At 46.6% G+C, this 19547-nt stretch overlaps 1 protein-coding gene across 1 annotated transcript in view; it reads right to left on the bottom strand.

Moving 5' to 3' along the window:
- Positions 1 to 6079: 6079 nt before the first annotated feature.
- The window catches only part of LOC142582139 (uncharacterized), a 74004-nt gene continuing 60536 nt past the window's right edge, over positions 6080 to 19547 (bottom strand). The window contains exon 3 of the mRNA XM_075691534.1: positions 6080 to 8032. Within this exon, the coding sequence (XP_075547649.1) occupies positions 7847 to 8032 (186 nt within the window). The 3' untranslated portion in view covers positions 6080 to 7846. The remainder of the gene's footprint in view (positions 8033 to 19547) is intronic.

The raw sequence follows: 19547 nt of genomic DNA, 5'->3' as shown, positions 1-19547 counted from the left end.
CGAAAAAAAAAAAAAGAAAAACACGCCGCTTGCGCCATCGAGTGGCCGGAAATGTGTGTGGACATATCTTTCTCTTTTTTGCTTTTGTTTTTCGGTTTTTCAATGACTTCGGTTGGGCGGATCAAAAAGTCATATTGAAAAAAAATGTTCTGGTTGTTGTTCGTTTCACCTTGTCTGCTCTTCCAAAGAATTGCGCTGCTATCAGTAAACTCTGGTGGCTGTTTCGTAATCAATATATAGGCCCGCCTGCATAGGCGACTCAGCGGCTATGGCGTCCTGCTGCTGCCGAGAACGAGGTAACGGGTTCGCTTACCAGACCAGGCGGCCGCATTTCGATGAGGGCGAAATGGCAAAACGCTCGTGCGCTTAGATTTAAGTGTATGTTGAAGAACCCTAGGCGCTCATAATTATTCCGGGGTCCTCTCCTATACGGCGCCCGTAGTAAAACGTTACGAAGTTTCCAGACGTTAAACTCCACAATTTACTTTAATTTCTAACTTAAGGAAGTTGCGTTGTCCGTTAAAAATACTTTCCTGTGTGCAAGGGCAAGCGATATTTTGTACGGACAGTAAATGCGTGCACGTAAACCGTGTAAAGGCGCAAACTTCAGGTGAGCGTAAACACGGATTGGATCCCTCCGGAAAGGTACATTCGTAAAATAAGCCCGCGTGGAAACGCCGAGTACCACATTCCGCACCGCCACACGTCTGACTCACGGCTTGTTTTCAAACAGCGTGCTGTTTTCAGTGGGAAAGTGCCTCCGCAGAGGGAAAGAAATAATAAGGCGCCCACGATTGTAAACAGCACCGCGGGACATCGGGCCGGGAATGTTGCCAATCGTATATAGCACTTGATAGGCGAGTTGAAGAAAAATGGTGGAGAGTGCTTGACCTTAGTGCCGAGGTATCGTGTTTACATTTCCTTTTTTTTCTCCTTCATTTCATCACTGCATCATAGGAGTTATAACGGGTGTGACGCTGGACTGGCCATACGTTACCACCTAGAATTTACGACGTATTCTGTGGACCTTGCCGTTCCCACTTTCCGTTTGTGTGCCTGGAGTGCCGCGCCACTTCTTGCGACAACGTCAGGAAAGCACAAGACCAGCTGCCGCAGACCTTTTTAAATTCGACCTCACGTGCGAATCGGTGCGAAGGCGGTGGAATACTTGCGGAAACTTTCCACAGGGGCGGCGGTGCTCTTCCTAAACTAGGAGAGCGCGGAGACGCCGCGAAGCCTTTCCTTTGTGCTTGTTAACTGAACCTGTAGTACCGTATTTACTCGATTGTGCGCCCTAGCTAGTCCTAGCTAGTCCGGGGAATTGAAAAACATTATTTGGCCAGCAGTTTATATCACACGTAAATTTAATAGACGTTATGTGCTGATGCGTTTAGCGATATCTCACGCATCAGTCAGTAGCACATATTCATAAGAAGGTGACACGTTATCAGCAGCAGCTCATCGTAGCCAGCTGATGTGAAGAAGTATGCGGCGGACACCTCACCCTACATGCTAAATGTAGATATCTTGTCATGAATATCTGCGATACTTTTCGCATCAATGTTTTAAGACGACAAACGAAAAATGCCACGCGCGAACAGCGAGGCAGTGACAGAGATGTCTGGCGCAATGTTACACAAAGTGAGATTAGCAGCAATGCATGCACTGTCAGCAGCAGTAAACATTCGCCGTGTCGCGCGAAGTACCTGCTTACCACTGTCAGCCCGGAATCAGCCTTTGTGCAGCCGGCCCATCAGCCATAACGATATTCTGGTCCGTGTGCATAACAAAGTAGGGTTAGTGGTTCGTGCCTGTACTGAGTAAAAGGTCCGGGCCGAGTCGGGGCTGTCTTGTAAATCCGAAATCGTGCAAAGGGGCGCAGTACAGAAGTGAAAATTAATAGTAGCTTCCACGTAATGCACTTTAGGGTCATCTTATTGCGCCGCTGTCTCCCATCCAGAATGACCGTGGAGATTGCGTGGCTATCCCGATGTCGAGGACAGACGCAGCGGGTAAGCTCCGTGCGCTTGCTCGCGAGCTTGTACGTTGGCCCAATGGAATTTGGCAGGCTTTAAAGAACTGCGCCTTTGTTCCCTGGATCCTCATGTGAAGCTCTGCCTTCCATATGGCTTACCACGACGAGAGGTAACTGTCATTTGACGCCTATGGCTTGGAGTAGTCTTCACTAATGCGTACTCTAACCTCATCGGAATGGCCACAAGTACAGAATGTGAAGTTTGCGGGTGCAAAGAGGAATAGCGCACCTCTGCGTTATTGTTGTTGTTTCAATGCACAAGGGAGAGCCCTCAGCGCCATGCTCGACAAGCTTAACAACCGTCCCCTTACGGAAGACAGAATTCTTGGACCCTGGTCCGACGTCGGCCCGAACTGCTTTAAAAGCGCTAATGTGTTCTTTAAGAGAAACGGGACTCATCGAAAAACTATAATGTGTGCGAACTGATGCTTTTTTTAATGCTCTTTTGTTTTCTTATGTTTTATGCCCTCACCCCATCCCCATGTGCAGAGTAGCCAACCGGACACCTATTCTGGTTAAACTCTCTGCCTTTCACCTCTTGTTTTTCCTCTCTCTCAGAGCTGTGTGCCTATGTAACCATCTTGCTCTAGTCATTTGTTCTTGTCACTTGGTTCACTTCGTGCTCCTGGCATTTCGAGCTCGTACACCGCAGGGCACGCAGCAACAACTATATACTTTGAAAGCCAATGTCGATGTTAGCACTCGCGCTTCACTGGTTTTCTCTAAGCATGTTCTGGACATATCATCGCGGTTACCTTTATTGTAAAGCAATGCCTGCGTCTTTGTGACTGCACATATCGTGCGTAGTATTAAAACAAAATCCTTGTGGTAACTTGGTTGGGACGCCAGTTAGCAAAGCGGCAAATTCTATTGGTTCAAGATCGCTTGAGATCAGCTTACCACACTGCTGCGACTCCGCGAATGGAGCGGAAAAGTGTACAGCTGTGGCTTGAAAAGACAGCTATATGCCAAGCCATTTGTGGAGACTGTTCTCATGCACAGTAGTAACGTTTACGGACCCGAATCACTCCGAAAACCTTGATAAAATGTTTTTCTCCTTGCCGAAGCGGACGTAAAATCCGATTTCCTTACCAACTGACAAGCACGCGGAAACAAAAAGTGAGCCACGCCTATAACTCCCATTGTTCATTGTAACAACAAGGCTGAACATCCCTGCTGTGATGCTTTGTTGGCATACTTGATATATGCAGTTGCTAGGTCTACGTAGTCTAGTTGTGTGTGAACGCTAAGATAAAGCCACTGTGTCGAGACGGATGTAAAATGAGCATGCGCACTTAAGCAAATGTTCCAGTCATCTGTAAACAGAGAGAATTCGAGTGCAAAAGCCTTGCCGCACTTTGTCAGACTACTTTGTCGATGTGCGAAATAGCACCGGGTTGTGACGAATTTTTGACACGAGCCATACTAAGTGAATATTGAACGAATGAAATAAATAAGGAAAGCAAGTCGCCTCAGCGTAACCGGCAATTAACAAGTGCATCTTCAGTGAAATGTCAAACATTGTGACATTTCAATACTGTTAGTTGAAGTGCAAGCGCACCAGCTGTGCATGCTTGTACAGTTGGTGCACTTCTGCGAAAGTGGCCTTGATATGTTCTGTGTTGTTAACAACGTCTTTGACCCTGAAACATATATCTGGTTTGTTGCATTCGTTGGTGTTATAAGCTCATCCCATTGTCTGTTCGGACTTTCACGCCGTCGTTCTCACGCGCGGACACGTGACGCGTGCGATTACGAGATTGTCGACGCGTTTCCAGAAAATAATGACGCTTTTCTCTAGCGTGCGCATTGTCTTAGCTTGGTGCGATAGCACTCAGCTAACATGAAGGATCGGAGAAGGTTCCATTAATGCGAAAAGCAAACGACCAGAGGCCGACTCGTTTTTCTGTTGTGTCTACTTCCATGACCCGCGTGCGTGCGCAAGTGTGTGTCCTACGTGAGGCAGTCGTACGCAAGATGCAGCTATAGCAGCGCTACAGGGTTGCCCCCTCTAAGTCACGCCGCTGACGACATCAGTAGTGATGTGACGCTGTTTTGGGAAATGCGGTTTCTGTCGCAAGCACTGTCATAATTAGGCTTCATTGGCGTCTATCTATACATAAGTCTTGCTTTGTGAGTTGTTTATTGCATCAGAAGTAATAGTTCTCAATGGGAAATACTGGTTTGTTGACCAGTGTTGCCGTTAGCCAGCAAACATGGCGTCAGTTGTGACATGTCAGTTGTATGTGAGTTGTGAGATTAGCCGCAACGGCTACAACCGTACAGCGCCTTATCAGTGGACGCCTAAGAATTGAAAGCAGGAAATATTAAGGGACCGTACGTTTTCAGTCGAGCTTGATCTTATGCTGTACGGAACTAATGACTTATAAGGAATGATGAACCGTGATCGCTGACCTAAAAACGAGGGAGTCAGAGAACACGAACGCTGAAAAAACAACTCGCGATCAGATGGAATACAATAATCATTTTTAACAGCTACATCAAGAATATTAACTGCCACTTTACCACTTCTCTCAATCTATATTTAGGTGCTTTCAATTTAAAATCACTTTCCTTGATTATATACAGTCAGCCAAAATTGAAACGTCATCATATCAGCACAGAGTAACTTGCTCAACGTGAGATCGCTAAGGCCTTAGGCGATGATGACATTTGTGACGCCTTGTTTTGATCGTAGTAAGAAGTAACAAGCCCCTGCCAATAATACTGCTGTTGGTCTGTAAACGCCGATTTTGGCACAAAACGAAATGTAATCACAGGGCTGCAGGAGCCGCAGGACTCAAACTCCTATGGCATATGTGACTTCAGTACTATGATTACGTGTTGATTAGCGTCAATGAAGTGTCACTAATCAACCTTCTGCTTTCTGTATTTTTATGCGAGTATTATCACTGGCATTGAGGTTATGTCCACCTGTCCACATAACAACACCATAGATAGACAATTGGCTTACTAGAAAGGTCAAACTTATTAAAGTCCGTTAAATATAAAAAAGAAACATTTGATAGAATTATCTGGTGTGCAGTTACGACTTAACCTTCCTTTCTAATGGCAACTGGTTTGAACGGAGTTGTATCAGTTATTCAAGCTACTGCAAAACCATATTCCATGTCAAAATATTCTTTAAACCGAAGCCTTGTCTGTCCCTTCCCCTGACTTTGCGCGGACGGCTGTCTGACCGCTAAATTGGGCCTCTCTCAGGAACTCTGTAATCAAAGGTGGTGACCTTGATGGGCCGACACTAGCGCATGTGTGCTGTCATTGCAAGAGTTTTAACGTGCTTTGTAACGTTTCCCGGTCATGGAGGGCATGGAATGCCACAGAATCCTTGCGTATGGTTGCATTAACCAACCGAGCTAACCAATATAAGAGTCCCGTGCTGCGTATATTTGCACGTCTACTGGGAACTATCGCTTGACCTAGACAATCATCCTCGGATGGTTCGCACTCATTTTTTTTAATATGCCCTGACACTCTTGCCAACCTCACGGGTCTGGAACTTTATAATTCCTCAAGGACCGAAAACTCTAACATAGCACATTGACGTGCCTCCCCAAGCAAATCCCAGAAACACTACGAACTTATCAACGGGCAGCACAACGAACTAACAACGGGCAGCACAATTCGTTGCACCGCCGCATCGAAGTTGATTTATTGACAACGTGCGAAGTCTCAAGCTAACACGGAGCCTGTGAGAGACGCCGTAATGGAGAGAGGGAAACAGTCTCAGTTTCTTTAGCATGTAAGCACCGAAATCGCATTGGCTGCAATGACGCTGTCGGAATCGCTTGTGCCATGTAGCCGGCCAATTCACTCTATCGTCTACGTCATCTAATGCCTTGACCCCACAACTCTCCTCCGTCACCACCATACATTTCTTCGCCCTTATGAAGACGTCTTGTCTATTTTGCCCTCTAACTCGTTTATTCTCTTGCAGTACGTTTCACGTTACTGTTCAGTCGTGTGAAGTAGAGGAGGAAATAAAAAGAAAAGTAAACGTAAGCAAATAAATTTATTTATAAATAAACACATAAATTTATTTATTTTCATAAATAATTAAACACGAAAATGTGCATGGCATCACCTCGCACGTGTTGTCACTCGACAGTGTGATGCAGCATTGGTGCATTGGGTTTCTAAACATTCAATGCACCAGTACATAACACTCGAGCTTGAATCATGCCAGTGTCGCGCTGGAGATGACGCAGTTTATTCCCAATTGTTATCGTTTTAACTACCACATCGCTGTTTCTGTTATGTGTTGCACAACATGGCAGACCATATTGCTGTAGAGGACGACACGCAGTGTAGCTACGTTTCTCGTACATCACGCCAATTCTAACAGGACTGCGCTTGCACGGAAGAAGGTTGCCGACCACCAGAGGTGCCTAGGCATTAAGTCTTTTGTATCCTACTTAACACACTGTCTTGAAAGTCCCTTTCGTAAGTACAATATAGGTTTGTTTGGTTACACAACACATTTTCCGAACCATTGTAAGAAGTGCGAAACCGCGTGTACATAAGGTGTACGCGTCGTCATCCTGCAAGTCGCATGCGTGTTCGATAAATCGCCTGCTCCGTCATCGCGTTTGCAAACTGTGTGGTCAGAAAGCTGCCCTTAGAATAGGATGCAGAAGGCCTACTGAGGCTTAATGTCTGCACTTGCATCAGCGATCCCTGCTCACCCGCGAACCTCAGTAGGCCGAAATTCACTCCGAGCTTGCGACAAAATAATTGTTTTTCAGCTACCATGTCTCATAAATTCTAGTAGTCTGTACGAGCATTGTAGAAAGTTGAACAATTTCGGCATCACTTCTGTTGCTGATTGCTGACGGAAAAGTGGATTAATTGTAAATTCAATTGCGATTCGGCGAGGTAGCAAAATTCGGTCTTTTTCTTTTTTCTCTTCTAGTTTGCTTACACAAAGTTAACCAGCTGGTTAAGATCAGAAGTATTACCGTGGAAGGTCATCGGTCGAAATTCCCACTCCAAACCTCATTGTTACACGACTGCCAGTCCGCGTCTCGCGAGATATTCCCCAAGCTTCCTCTGCACCAAGCTGTGGTCGACGGACTCCCGCGCTTTTGGACAGAATTAAAAAAGGCTAGGGTTATTCGCTCTTTGACGCCATTGATGAGCCTTGTCTATATCGACTGTCAAAGGCGCCTGGCTATGCAATTGCGACGATTTAGGCATGATTTCGGCCTGATCCACACAGCCGTCAAGCGTCCCATCCGTCACCGTCATGGCACCGACGTTCATCATGAGAAAACGTCTCATCACCGGTTTCTCCCCGAAAATGGCACGCAAACGACGTTGACCGGTGCTCTTAACGTCGCCGGCGTCCCATCTTTTCATCAGGAACCGGCGAGGAAACGCTGGCTCATTACGGACGCTGGTGCCATGAGTGTGAAGGGATGGCCCGTTTGACGGCTGTGTGGATCAGACCTTTCCTGCGAGGAGACGAGCTTCATAATGCGCCAAATGAAATATGATGCAGTAAAGATGTTTGAATATAAAGTGACATTGCGACTGCATTCAGTCGAACCCGAAGTGAGAACCATCGTCTACGTTACGCAGCGTCACTTTTCTCACTGATCGTTGACTAAAAGAGCAATATATGCCACCTAGAACGTAATCCTAAAATTATGTAACATAACACGTTCATCGTCATTCAACTCTGAATTTGATGCTTATATTACTGTGAATGTTTCTGCACATCAGGAAAGAAAGGCCTCCGTCACGTATATGTGATTGAGAATAACCACTGTTCTACATGTCGTGGTTGTTTCATCTACTATAGCCGTTCCGTGTCTCGAAGGAAGCCATGCTGTCCGTGGCTGGCTGCCGTGCAGAGGCCGCGGCCATGGCGAGCTGCCGCTGCGCCTGCTGGCACTGGGCGAGGGACGGGATGGAGTTCTTCTTGGGGCGGCCTTTGGGCTTCGTCGGCGGCACCGCGCACCCGCCCTGCATCACCTGCGCGCAGGAAGAGCTCACATTGCGGCGCCTCACTCCGCAAATATCGGGGCCGTGGTCGACAACAGAACGGCAACAGCATGCCGTTAGCGCCTTCGAACAATTCCTTAAATGCTCAAGAATTGCTTAGAGAGAGACGAGAAGAGGAAGAAAGGCAGCTAGGGAGGCTTAACGAGGAAAAAAAAATCATGAGCCGTTTCACTCTGTGATGGCGGATGACCAGCGAAGCTGTTCAGCGCACGACAAAGATGTGACAGAATTTTGAACAAAGGTACGAACACATCTATTGTCTCCATCGGTGGTCATCACGACGAGGTGTGCGCGAACACATTAGGCATGTATATATATATATATATATATATATTCTTTGCATTACAAGAGGAATGAACCACTGCATTTTTTGCTTGCTTAGGGGTTATGAGCCATTGCTGATTATAGTTTTTGTTGACGCAGCACAAAAATTCACGGAAGCCTGGCCATAAACAGCATCGCTGTAAAAAATTGCGGTTTGCTTCTTGGAGAGAGACAGACCATGCACAGTACCATGTTGGGCGAGTTGGCGCATAGGAAATCTGAGGTACTGCGGCGCAAAGTATAAAACCCGTCAATAAGGAGGAGACTGAAAAGAACGCCAAGGAACGGCGTTCTTTTCTTTCGCCTTCTTTTGTCACTGGTTTTATATTTTGCGCCGCAGTACGTCGGGTTTCCTATGCGCATGATCACAAGGCCGTGATTGCGTAGCCATGCCTTCCGCTCGTTTCTATACCCTTATCATTCACCATTCGGTACCGACTGATTTCATCGATAACGCAGGTGGAGCGTCGCTCTGACCACTGATGAAACGCGAAAAGTCCGAGAATGAAGAGGATCGGAAAAGGAATCGCTACAATATCGTGACCTAGCTGTTAATTGAAAGCTCAAGATAACAATCAAAACTAGCGAGTGCTAAAATCACTTGTGCAGGTTTGTTGACCTTCTAATTGTAATAGTGCATCCGTAACCCTATTGGATACTGCGACGTCTTGTGAGGTCAGTATTTCAATATGATCTACTCTGACAATTGCTGCGAATTGTTACAGAGCGATGCACGCTGCGTATGATCTGCGTGCATTATGTTTACGTGAATGCTCCTTTGATGCAATGTTGCTTACTCGAACTGGAAGTGAACTGACAGTGACCTGTGCTTCAATATAATTTTTATTTGACCTCGGTTTTTGCAACTGCCATTGCTTGCTGCATAATTTGTATTTGTTGTGACGTACAATTCGCCTGCTTGAGCTTTCCGCGAGCTATACCTGAGCGCGATGCGAACTTTTCTTTAAATTTTCTTTTAATGTTCTTTGCCTTATTTCTTTTTTGTCGTCTTCATATTTAAACGTTTCTTTAATTTTTTCTGTCATCATGAAAACTCGACGACTTTTATTGACAGAAGCTACTACAGTCCCCGGAACTGACGATGACCAACGATGATGGCAAACTGCTACAAATGCTGCTGAAGGGTCCTGTAATATCAGTCATTGTTAAATGGTACAGTGCGGTTAAACGTGGCAGCGTGAGCACTGTCTATGCGCTGCACGTTCTGTACCAGGAATCGCCTCTGAACCTACCAGAACGTCGGTAATGACGGAGCATGAAAAGGAGCTTGAAAAATACTTTATGAACAGTCTCTTGCGTGCGGAAAAAAGTGCATCTGCCGCTTCTTCAGTCTGCATACGCAGCTCAAGTTACGTCAATATATCGTCAGGCCACTGCATTGCCTCTGCATTCATCGCTGTGCGGGCGTACGCGAGGAATCTCTCGAATATATGCTCGGCCGCCTGGGTTTCCTTGCAGATGGGGCTGCATACACTAATTGAATTCGGGGTTTTTCTTAGGAAAAGAGTAGCTGCACCCGGTACTCTTTTTCTCCGGCCTCCGGAGAGGCGAGGTAGAGTTATGTAGCTTTGACAGCGGATCTGCGGCAAACACGGCCGCGGCGCTGAGCGCAAGTTGCGGAGAGACTCGCTCAATCTCTGAAATTTGCAGCCGCGCACGCCCTGTGACCTTGGGTGACGTACAGCGCGGGAGGATACGTCGTCACATTTTTACGCATACTTGCGGGCCACGATTGCTATGCGAGATTTCTCACGCTGACCCGCGCCCGTACTTTCGCGCGTCCTCAGCCGCCATCGGGGTCACTTCCTTCCTCGAACGCAGAGGCGGCCTAAAGGTCGCCCATCCAGAAAACAGAACCGTGCTGTCGCCTATCGAGACCCGGCTTTGTGCGCTCTGGTGGGACGGAGTCAATTACGCGACGTTGGCGTTGACTCCTGAACTCCGAGTGTTGACCATGCGGCCGGAGCACGCGTACGCATGCCTGGCCTTACATGTGGCCTCAGATGAAAAACCCACGGCTTCTATAGTGCGAGCTTGGCTAATAGAGCGGTCGTGCCATGCACGGCCGAGGCTCTGTAGTCGCTCGAGGGTGAGTCCTTGTTTGTAAACAAACCCGCGGGAAACGCGGAAACTTGACCCCTTCGACCGACTGTGATGTCGTACGCATGCCTACGACCCTTGCGTGGCGTGGTCGTCGCGCGGTGCATAATGGCATTACGTGGCTAAGCCGGCATACGTGCACGAACTTGGAGATAGGTGACTCATGCGGATTGGATAAGACACGCGCTGTTCTTTTTCACCGCGAGCTGAACTGTCCGTGTAAGGAATATCCCCTTCCTGTTGCTAAATGTTTTCCTGTGCGCGATTGCGCTAGCGGTAATTCTGCCGGCTGTAGTTTTCTTATTTGTGCTGTTATTCTCTTTGTGTGACTCATGCAGTGCCTTGGAGCATCACAATACTTGGAGTGATGGCGTCTTACTCGCTGCGTAGGGGCGAACACACGTGACCAAATGACCGTCCGTGGAACATTTCGTAATGCTCGTGAACGGTGAACTCATATTTCATTGCGAGAAAACGGAATACCCCCTTTTTTAATTATGGGGTTTTACGTGCCAAAACCACTTTCTCATTATGAGACACGCCTTAGTGGAGGACTCCGGAAATTTCGACCACCTGGGGTTCTTTAACGTGCACCTAAATCTAAGTACACGGGTGTTTTTTGCATTTCGCCCCCATCGAAATGCGGCCGCCGTGGCCGGGATTCGATCCCGCGACCTCGTGCTCAGCAGCCCAACACATCTGAAATGTGTTGGGCTCATTTGAATCATTGGAACACCATTTGAAATTAATTATGCCTAGAACTTATAAATGTGCACGTCTCTGGTAGAGGCACCTTAGCATGCATGCTACTGTTCTAAGCATTTTCTACATTGCTTTCTTTGCACGTTGCAATCGTTTATAACGTTTATGAAAAGTTGTTGTGCATCACCGAATGCAGAAAACAGGGAAGCATGACAAGACGAATTGATAAAACCTGCCTACGCAAGAGGGGCAAAGGGTAGTACAGTTAGTAAAGCGACCAATTGTCATTATAACAACATGTTTACACCCTATCGAAAAAGGGCCTTCCTGTGAGATTCGTCATGGTAATTAAACTATCTCGCAGTTTCGTGTGACCGGTTGCGGTTTTCACATATGTAATGGTCTATGTGCGCACATTCAATTTACTTGTCCTTCCTTTCTTCCCTCGTACTACCCTCCTTTGGCAGGCTTTCATCGATTGTGGAATGAGTATAGCTGGAAACTACTTAACTTGTATCTTGCAAAGGGGGAGCGCAGCAAGAGTTGTGAAGAGAACGGAGATCAAGGCAGGATGGACGCTCGCTTTCAGCTGAGTTTATTGTGAGAGACAGGGGCGTTATTGCGCATGCGTTGACATCTAATATTCTGAACCAAAACTAAAATTTAAAAAGATCGCCTGACACACGAACAGACATCACTACATAGAAAATGACAAACTAGTGTGGGTTACAGCTACATCGGCAAGTGCACATGGCTCGAAAGAAACCATTTCAAAAAAACTTAGGAGCGTTATTGCATAAGCAATAATGTACTTGGTGGCCTGTTTCTCAAGATAAACGCTGTTGCAAGTGAACATCTTTCCTGTTTTGGTCCCCTTTCTTCCGCAACACATCTGCGCTCCCCTTTGCTGGATATAATGTCAAACCAACTAACCCAGCTAGCCCAACAAATTACTGTTGTAATACTTAACCACTCCTTAATTTCATCCTACATAACCAAAGCACAACGCCTAACGCTCGCATGAGCGGCTAGCGTGCCACAGAAGCTCTGATTGATCGGTTACGCGTCCACAACCGGACACAGTAAAAATGATAACCCTAGACGAAAACAATGTAGTATTTAAAAAATGAAGTGCAGAGAAACCCTTATGCTAGCTTTTCCGCCAGGCATGCAGTACGCGGGCGAAGCCGTGCGTTTTTTATACCAGCACGTTTGAGGGGAGTGACCACGGAGTGACTGAGCGCTGTAACCGAGGCAAAACATGCAACCTGCATCGCTGAGAGGCCTTCGCGAAAGAGGCTCGGTTATGTGCCATAAACTGGTGACATGTAACGTTTCCTGGTGCACACGCAAATATGTCTCTGCTTACAGAATATTTCGCCGCACGCATGAGCGCAGGTACGCATTCACGAAATATACAAGCATAAACAAGCGCACACGTGCACACAAATGCAGACAGATTCCTTCCAAGCACATACAGAAATGAACTATTCCGAAAGTGCACATGGGATTGTCGTTCACACTTATCTAGGTACTACGATTGCATTACTATAAACTATATTACTATATATTACTATATTACTATATTACTATATAGTACATATATAGTATATAGTATAGTATATAGCATATACTATAGTACTATATACTATACTATACTATACTATATACTATATACTATATACTATATACTACATATATATACTATATATACTATATACTATATACTATATACTATACTACTATATACTATAGCATATACTATACTATATATACTACATATACTATACTATACTAGCGTATAGTATATAGCATATAGTATATATACTATATACTAAACATTACTATATATTTTTACTAATAAATAAATAAATAAATAAATATAGTCATCGCGTGCGTCAGGGCTCACACACACACACACACACACACACACACACACACACACACACACACACACACACACACACACACACACACACACACACACACACACACACACACACACACACACACACACACACACACACACACACACACACACACACACACACACACACACGCACGCACGCACACACGCACGCACACACACACACACACACGCGCGCGCGCGCGCGCACGCACGCACGCATACGCGCACGCACTGTTTCTGTTATATACATACAACAGAAAGTTCACTACATTGCTTGAAGGCGGTTTTTTCAGCGCCAACGAAGTATTTTTTCTATGTGTTTCTATTGTTTTACCTGTTTCACTGCCGGATCCTGTGATTCACCACTTAGCTGGTATACAACTGCCTATATTTATTTCAGTGAAGAATAGAAGTATGTAGGAAAAATACTTTATTGGCGCTGAAAAAGCCAACTTCAGGCAGAATGTAGTGAGCTTTCTCTGGAAGTCAACAATATTTTATGGGTGTTCTGCAAATAAATACATTACACTGAGTGTATTTGGGTATTTTTTAATGTGCCGAATCAGTCAAGCTCTTAGAAAAAAATTGACATTTTGGAAATGGTTCATTTCTTTTCAAACTCAGGAGTTAAAAGGGTTAAATATATGCGAACTCAAAGCAAGGAAGTCTAGCTGCAATACAAATGATTCGTTGCCTTGCTTCATACATGGACAATCTCAGGCACTTCAATAATATATATTATGGTTTCACGCCTACTTACCTATAAAGGTGGACAAAATGCACGCTTCTTAGGTATAACACAGCACTCATAGTGCACAACTAAACGAATGAAAATTAACTGGTAACCTAGAGAAATCAAGGTGAACTTTCACTAAATCACGAGCATGTATCTTAACGTTCGGATGACTCATGAAACAGTACGCGGTGCAAAGAATCTTAGTCGAAGAAGGGTGGTAGTCATCATGTGCAGTGCCTCGGAGAAATGCATGCAGCAGTATGACAGTACATGCTTTCCTGTTTTTGCTAATGCCACATCATGATTGCGAATAAATCATTAATAGGAAAATTTGAAAGTTACAATTTCCCCACGCAAAGGCACTACTGGTAATAAGATCCCTTCCAGCGCTGGTCCAATGGGTGGCGCTTTGCTACAGTCGACCTGCCGAGAAGGGGGTCCAGCCAATTCTGAAAAAAAAAAAAAATGTAGGGTGGGGGGGGGGGGAGGTGGCGGGCCCCCCGGACGCCCATGACTTTAAGCACTGGTGTGCGGACTCGTTGTTTACAACATCTTCGAATAGTCGTTCTAGAGCGCCCCGCCAGAGCCACTAATTCGTTTGAGACAGCATACAAGCTCTATTGCGATAATAAGTGAGCTCTGAATTTATTGATAACCAGGCTTCGTTATCTATGCTGAAGCCAAGTTATTCTTGTACCAGAGCGTTGCAGTCGCTTTGCCCGATATCGGTATTCTTTAGACGCTTCTGAAGAAGTTGCGAAGTTAAACGGCAGTTACTAACTCCAATAGTTGCTAACTCCAACCACCACGTCAACACTCCTAAAGTGGTCTGCTTCTGCGGAAACCGCAACCTAAATGTCGCCAGCAATGAAACATGCTTACATTTAATTTCACCTTAAAGTTAATGCGGCCATGGCAATCCATGCGAATAAAAAAAAAACGAAACTGGTTCTCGCTATGTTGAGGACAACAGCTGATGACGGTTGGGCAGCTTCATACTACGTTACCGACGAATTTCTGCGAGAGGACATCGATAATGGGGGGCCTGCTAGAACTGAATTACGCAATGATGAGTGTTGAATATGCTGTCACCCAGTCATAACTTGACGTACGGCTGCAGAATGCAGTATGGCGCAGCGGGAAGTGTATGCGGTGGCGCAACCGCCTTTTGACTGCGTGGGTAAGGCACGCACTTGGGCAACGCCGACACGTATTATTAATGGTGGCGCTCAGTTGGTCGGTGGTTTGCTTGTAACAAGGATTATTTTCTTGAGCTTCGCCCACAAGACCCCTTTTATATTTTTCGTGACAGGTGGACTTAAGCACCCCTTATCAGCCGTTCAGTGGTTACTCTCTACTTAAAGTGAAAACTTTCCTCTCGCGCGATCGGCGAGTGGCATTGGCGCAATCAAGCGGCTCCAGGCCACCCCTCTTAAGATCGGCATAGCGCGTTGCTCTATCGAGTTGATCATTCGGTAAGTATCTAGAATAAAGAAGACGTTCTGATTGGACCACCAGCTATTGCGATTGATTGCGTAATCGGCGACCTACAGATGCCCTGTATTCACGAAGGTAGCGCAGACTACAGAATAGAAAATTGGCAGCGAATAGGCAGATACGTGCGGAGCCGGACGCTGCTGTGAGCAGTGCCGACAATACGGCTACGATAAATACCCAGTTGCAAAAGCGCGCGCGAATCCTGAAAAAAAAAAGAAGATTCTTCTCAGGGTCAAGCAATTATGCAATTTTATTGAAAATCCTGTGAGCGCCCGCTGCGGTAGCCCATGCAGTGCTTATGGAGGTCGCGCTGCTGAGCTCATGGTCGCGGGTTCGATCCCGGCCATGGCGGCCTCATTTCGATGGGGGGCAAAATACGTACAAAAAAAGCTCGCACACTTACATTTCGATGTACGTTAAAGGATACCAGGGGGCCAAATTAATCCGGTGCTCTCCACTACGGCGTGCCTCATGATCAGAGGGTGCTTTTGGCTCGCAAAACCGCGGAAATTAATTTTAATCCTGCAAGAATGATTGCCTAACAGTATATATCTTAATCAGGAACATATGATTGGCCTGCAGGCTACGCTTGGTCATAATTTGGAATTGCACTGTCGCTATTCCTGTTATTGGTGCATTCCCTAGCATCCTTCTTTGGCACGTGGAATATTTTATCACTGCCTAAATAGAGGCAAGCCCATCACGGTGTCCACAAATTGAGTGAGCTACGTGAAAACTTTGTCAACGAATGCATTTGGTGAGACACAAAAGGACTTATTTAGACATGAGTAGCTCAAGACTGATCTTTACAATACTTATTGCAAACGGGGAGGAGGTGCCTGAATTATTCACAATCAGAAAAAAAGAAAGAAGGTTACGCAGCAAAATTATCAACGAATAAGCATAAGCTGGATAAATAATATGGTTCTTACGATGTGGCGCACTATAGAAGCGTGGTGCAGGTCATAATGATGCTGGATTCCCGGACCAGATGTATGCGCATACGCGCGGCTGGGAGAAGTTGTTACGTGAGGGGGGAGCACCTCGTTTCACTCTCGTACCTTGCATCAGTATACCGGTTGCACGCTCTCTGCATTTTCGGTTTTTCGAATTTTTGCCATTTCAATTCAATAATTAGCAATTACTATCGTCATTTTCTCTTCTCATAAGCTACCTATATTACCGAGAAATGTAAGGAAATAGAGTTTAGAAATAATACTTTATCGCTATTAGCTCATCCGCCGCTGGGGCTGGATTACCGAAAGGGATTGATGTAGCTCGCGGGCAATAATCGATAATCAGAGTTTGAGCTAACCAACTTGGTGGGGCTCTTTTTAACATTACTGTAGTTAAGTATATAAAGAAATGGTACATATTGAAACTGGGATATTGAAGCTAGTGCTCGAAAAAAGTCTAGAAGAGTTGCTAGGCTCCTCGCACAGATATCCCAATATATCAGTATACGCACGCGTAGAAAACGAAAGAGAGTGAAAGGAAGGGAAGGAGACGCCATCTCAAGGTGCAGCTAAGGCAGGCGCAAAAGGGTTGTCTCCTCAAGTGTTGTACCGCATCGCGCAGGCGTAGCCGGCGAAGCGCGCCCATCAGTGCACTCGCTGTGCATACAGTAGGGCGGTAGTTGTCATGCTGTTTCCTTGCAGTCACTGCCGGAGGCAAGTGCTTTGCCTGAACGCCGCCGTACAGAACACAGAGCGCACAACCACTCGTCGATGTGCTCGCATGCGCAAGGAAATCCTCCTCTCTCAGACTCGTCTCTTTCTCTCCGCATTGAAACACTGGCATCGGTAATATCGGTAATTTCCACGGTAACGAGGTAACGCCACTCTAGCGCTTTCAACACCTCTCCCTGGAATTGGTCTGGGGACGTACAAGACTGCTTCGTCGGCGTATGATTTAAAATTATGGGCTAACACGGTGTCTATAGCTCTGGTTTTATAAAGCATATGAAGGTCATATATGGCTCGCCATGGTGGCGTAGTGGATTTGGCGTTGCGGTTCAAACTCCAGCCGTGACTGCCTCATTTCGGTGGCAGCGAAATGCAATAACGCCTGTGTACCATGCATTGGGTGAACGTTAACGAACCCCAGGCGGTCAAAATTAATCCGGAGTCCACCACTACGGCGCTTGATCTTGGGGAGCCGAAGGCTCTCCAAGATCAAGTTGGTAGCTCTGCCTACGATGGGACCGGGAGACGAAGTCCCGCCGCAATGTCGTATACGCGCTGTGGACAGCCTGGAGTTGAATGTGGAGATCGGTGCTCTTGAGGGATTTTTCCCATTGTTCTTTCGTGATGGAGGGAGAGGCGTTAAGGCCTGGGCATAGCTAAAGCCCCTCCATCCACGCGTCGACGCCGCTAGGCACAGCCAGAGCGTATGTTCAAAAGAGCATGAGTCATGACCACATTTGGGACACGACTGCGAGTTTTCAGGGACCGAGGAGTGGGATACGAACGGGTTTGCAGAAGTCTGAGTGTGCTAGCCTGAGGTTTGTTCACTTTGGGGTGGGAGGGCGGAAATGTCCTTCTGCCCAGTCGATAATGGGAAACAATTTCCTGCAAAGCACCTAATGGATCTTTGTGGATGTTGACCTCGTTCCAAGCCTGGCTACCCGCGACAGCGCGGTACGCGAAATCGCGCGCTCTTCTATATGCCTGCTTGTTGGGATTACATCCTAGCGGGTTAACTGAGCCATTTAAATGTGCTGGGAACCACGAGATGTAGTATCCTCCTTCGCTGCCCTCCTGATTTCCTTGAAGTTCTTTGTTCACAATACTGTTCACCAGTTCCGACACGAGGGCGGACGAGAAGGATCTAACCACCGTGCGCGAGTCCGAGAAGTCGATAGGGGGAACTTTTGAGCTGTGAAAAGCCAGAGCGATTGCCGCTTCCTCCGCCGCATGGGCAAACTTCGTATAGACAGAGGCTGCATTAACCAGGTTGCCCCCCGCGTCTACAACTGAGACAGCGAACTCATTCCCATTGTCATATCTGGCAGGATCGATAAAAAGGGCATCTAGTTTCTGCTGATTGATCTTTTTTAAGGATGAACTTGGCTCTCGCGAATCTTCTACCCTCGTTATGCACTAGGTTAATGTTTTGCGGGGCGGGGTCAACCATGATGCGAGTTCTGGTTTCCCGGGTCAAGCTAACTTTGGTCGCCGGTTCATGTCTGGGTTAGATACCCCCTTCTTCTAAAATCTTTATCCCTGGCTTAGCGGATGATAGTCTCATTATTTGAGCCGCTCTGTGAGCTTCTATTAGCTCATCAATGGTGTTGTGGAGTCCTAGCTCTTGCAGCTTCTCGGTGCTCATGGACTGTGGAAATTCGAGCACGCGCTTTAGGCCGGTTCTGATTAGGAAGTAGAGTTTGACCTTTTCCGCCTGACCCCAGTTAAGGTACGGTGCGATGTAGATAACGTGGCTCAGGAAGAACGCCTGATAAGCTCTGAGCAGATTGTCCTCTTTGAGACCACCTCTTCGATTTGAGATGCAGGCTACAAGTCTTAGAACATTACTAGTCTGTCCAGTTAGACTGTTAAGGGCCGTCGAGTTACAGCCCTTGGCATCAATAAGGAGACCTAGAATCTTGACCGAGTCCATCCTTGGTATGGGATTTCTATTCTTAGCTCAAATTTCTATCGACAGAGTTTCGAGAGGCGCAACGTTTCTGAACCCTTGTCTGGACTTTCGGTATAACAGTAACTCTGATTTAGCGAGGGAGAGTTCAAGGCCCGTGTTTGAAAGAAAGTCTTCCGTAGCCTCCAGCGCGCTTAGTAACGAGAGTTCGAGCATGGCTAGCGAGCCACCCGGCGCCCAGATCGTGATGTCCGCATGAATGGCGTGACCTAAGTTCAGGATTGCAGCGAGGCGAGTGGAGAGCTTGTGCATCGCTATATTGAATAAGAATGGGGAGAGGACCGATCCCTGCGGGTGCCGCAGGTGCCTAGCTCGTAGTGTCCTCCCGAGACCGTGCCTAGTCGGAGGTGTGCCTTGCGATCCGCGGGGAAAGAGTTGGTGTAGTCATGAAAGCGCTGGCCGAGATTAAGAGAGGAAATCTCCGTCAGGATGTGTTTATGCGCGATCCTGTCAAAGGTCTTCGAGAGGTCCAGTGCGAAGATCCCTCTCTCGTCGCGAGTAGGGTTATCAAAGATTTCTCTCTTAGCGTCATGTGTGGACAA

Source organism: Dermacentor variabilis, chromosome 5 (genome assembly GCF_050947875.1).
Source record: "Dermacentor variabilis isolate Ectoservices chromosome 5, ASM5094787v1, whole genome shotgun sequence".
Taxonomy (NCBI): Eukaryota; Metazoa; Arthropoda; class Arachnida; order Ixodida; family Ixodidae; genus Dermacentor; species Dermacentor variabilis.
This window is presented reverse-complemented; position numbering and strand designations above follow the sequence as displayed.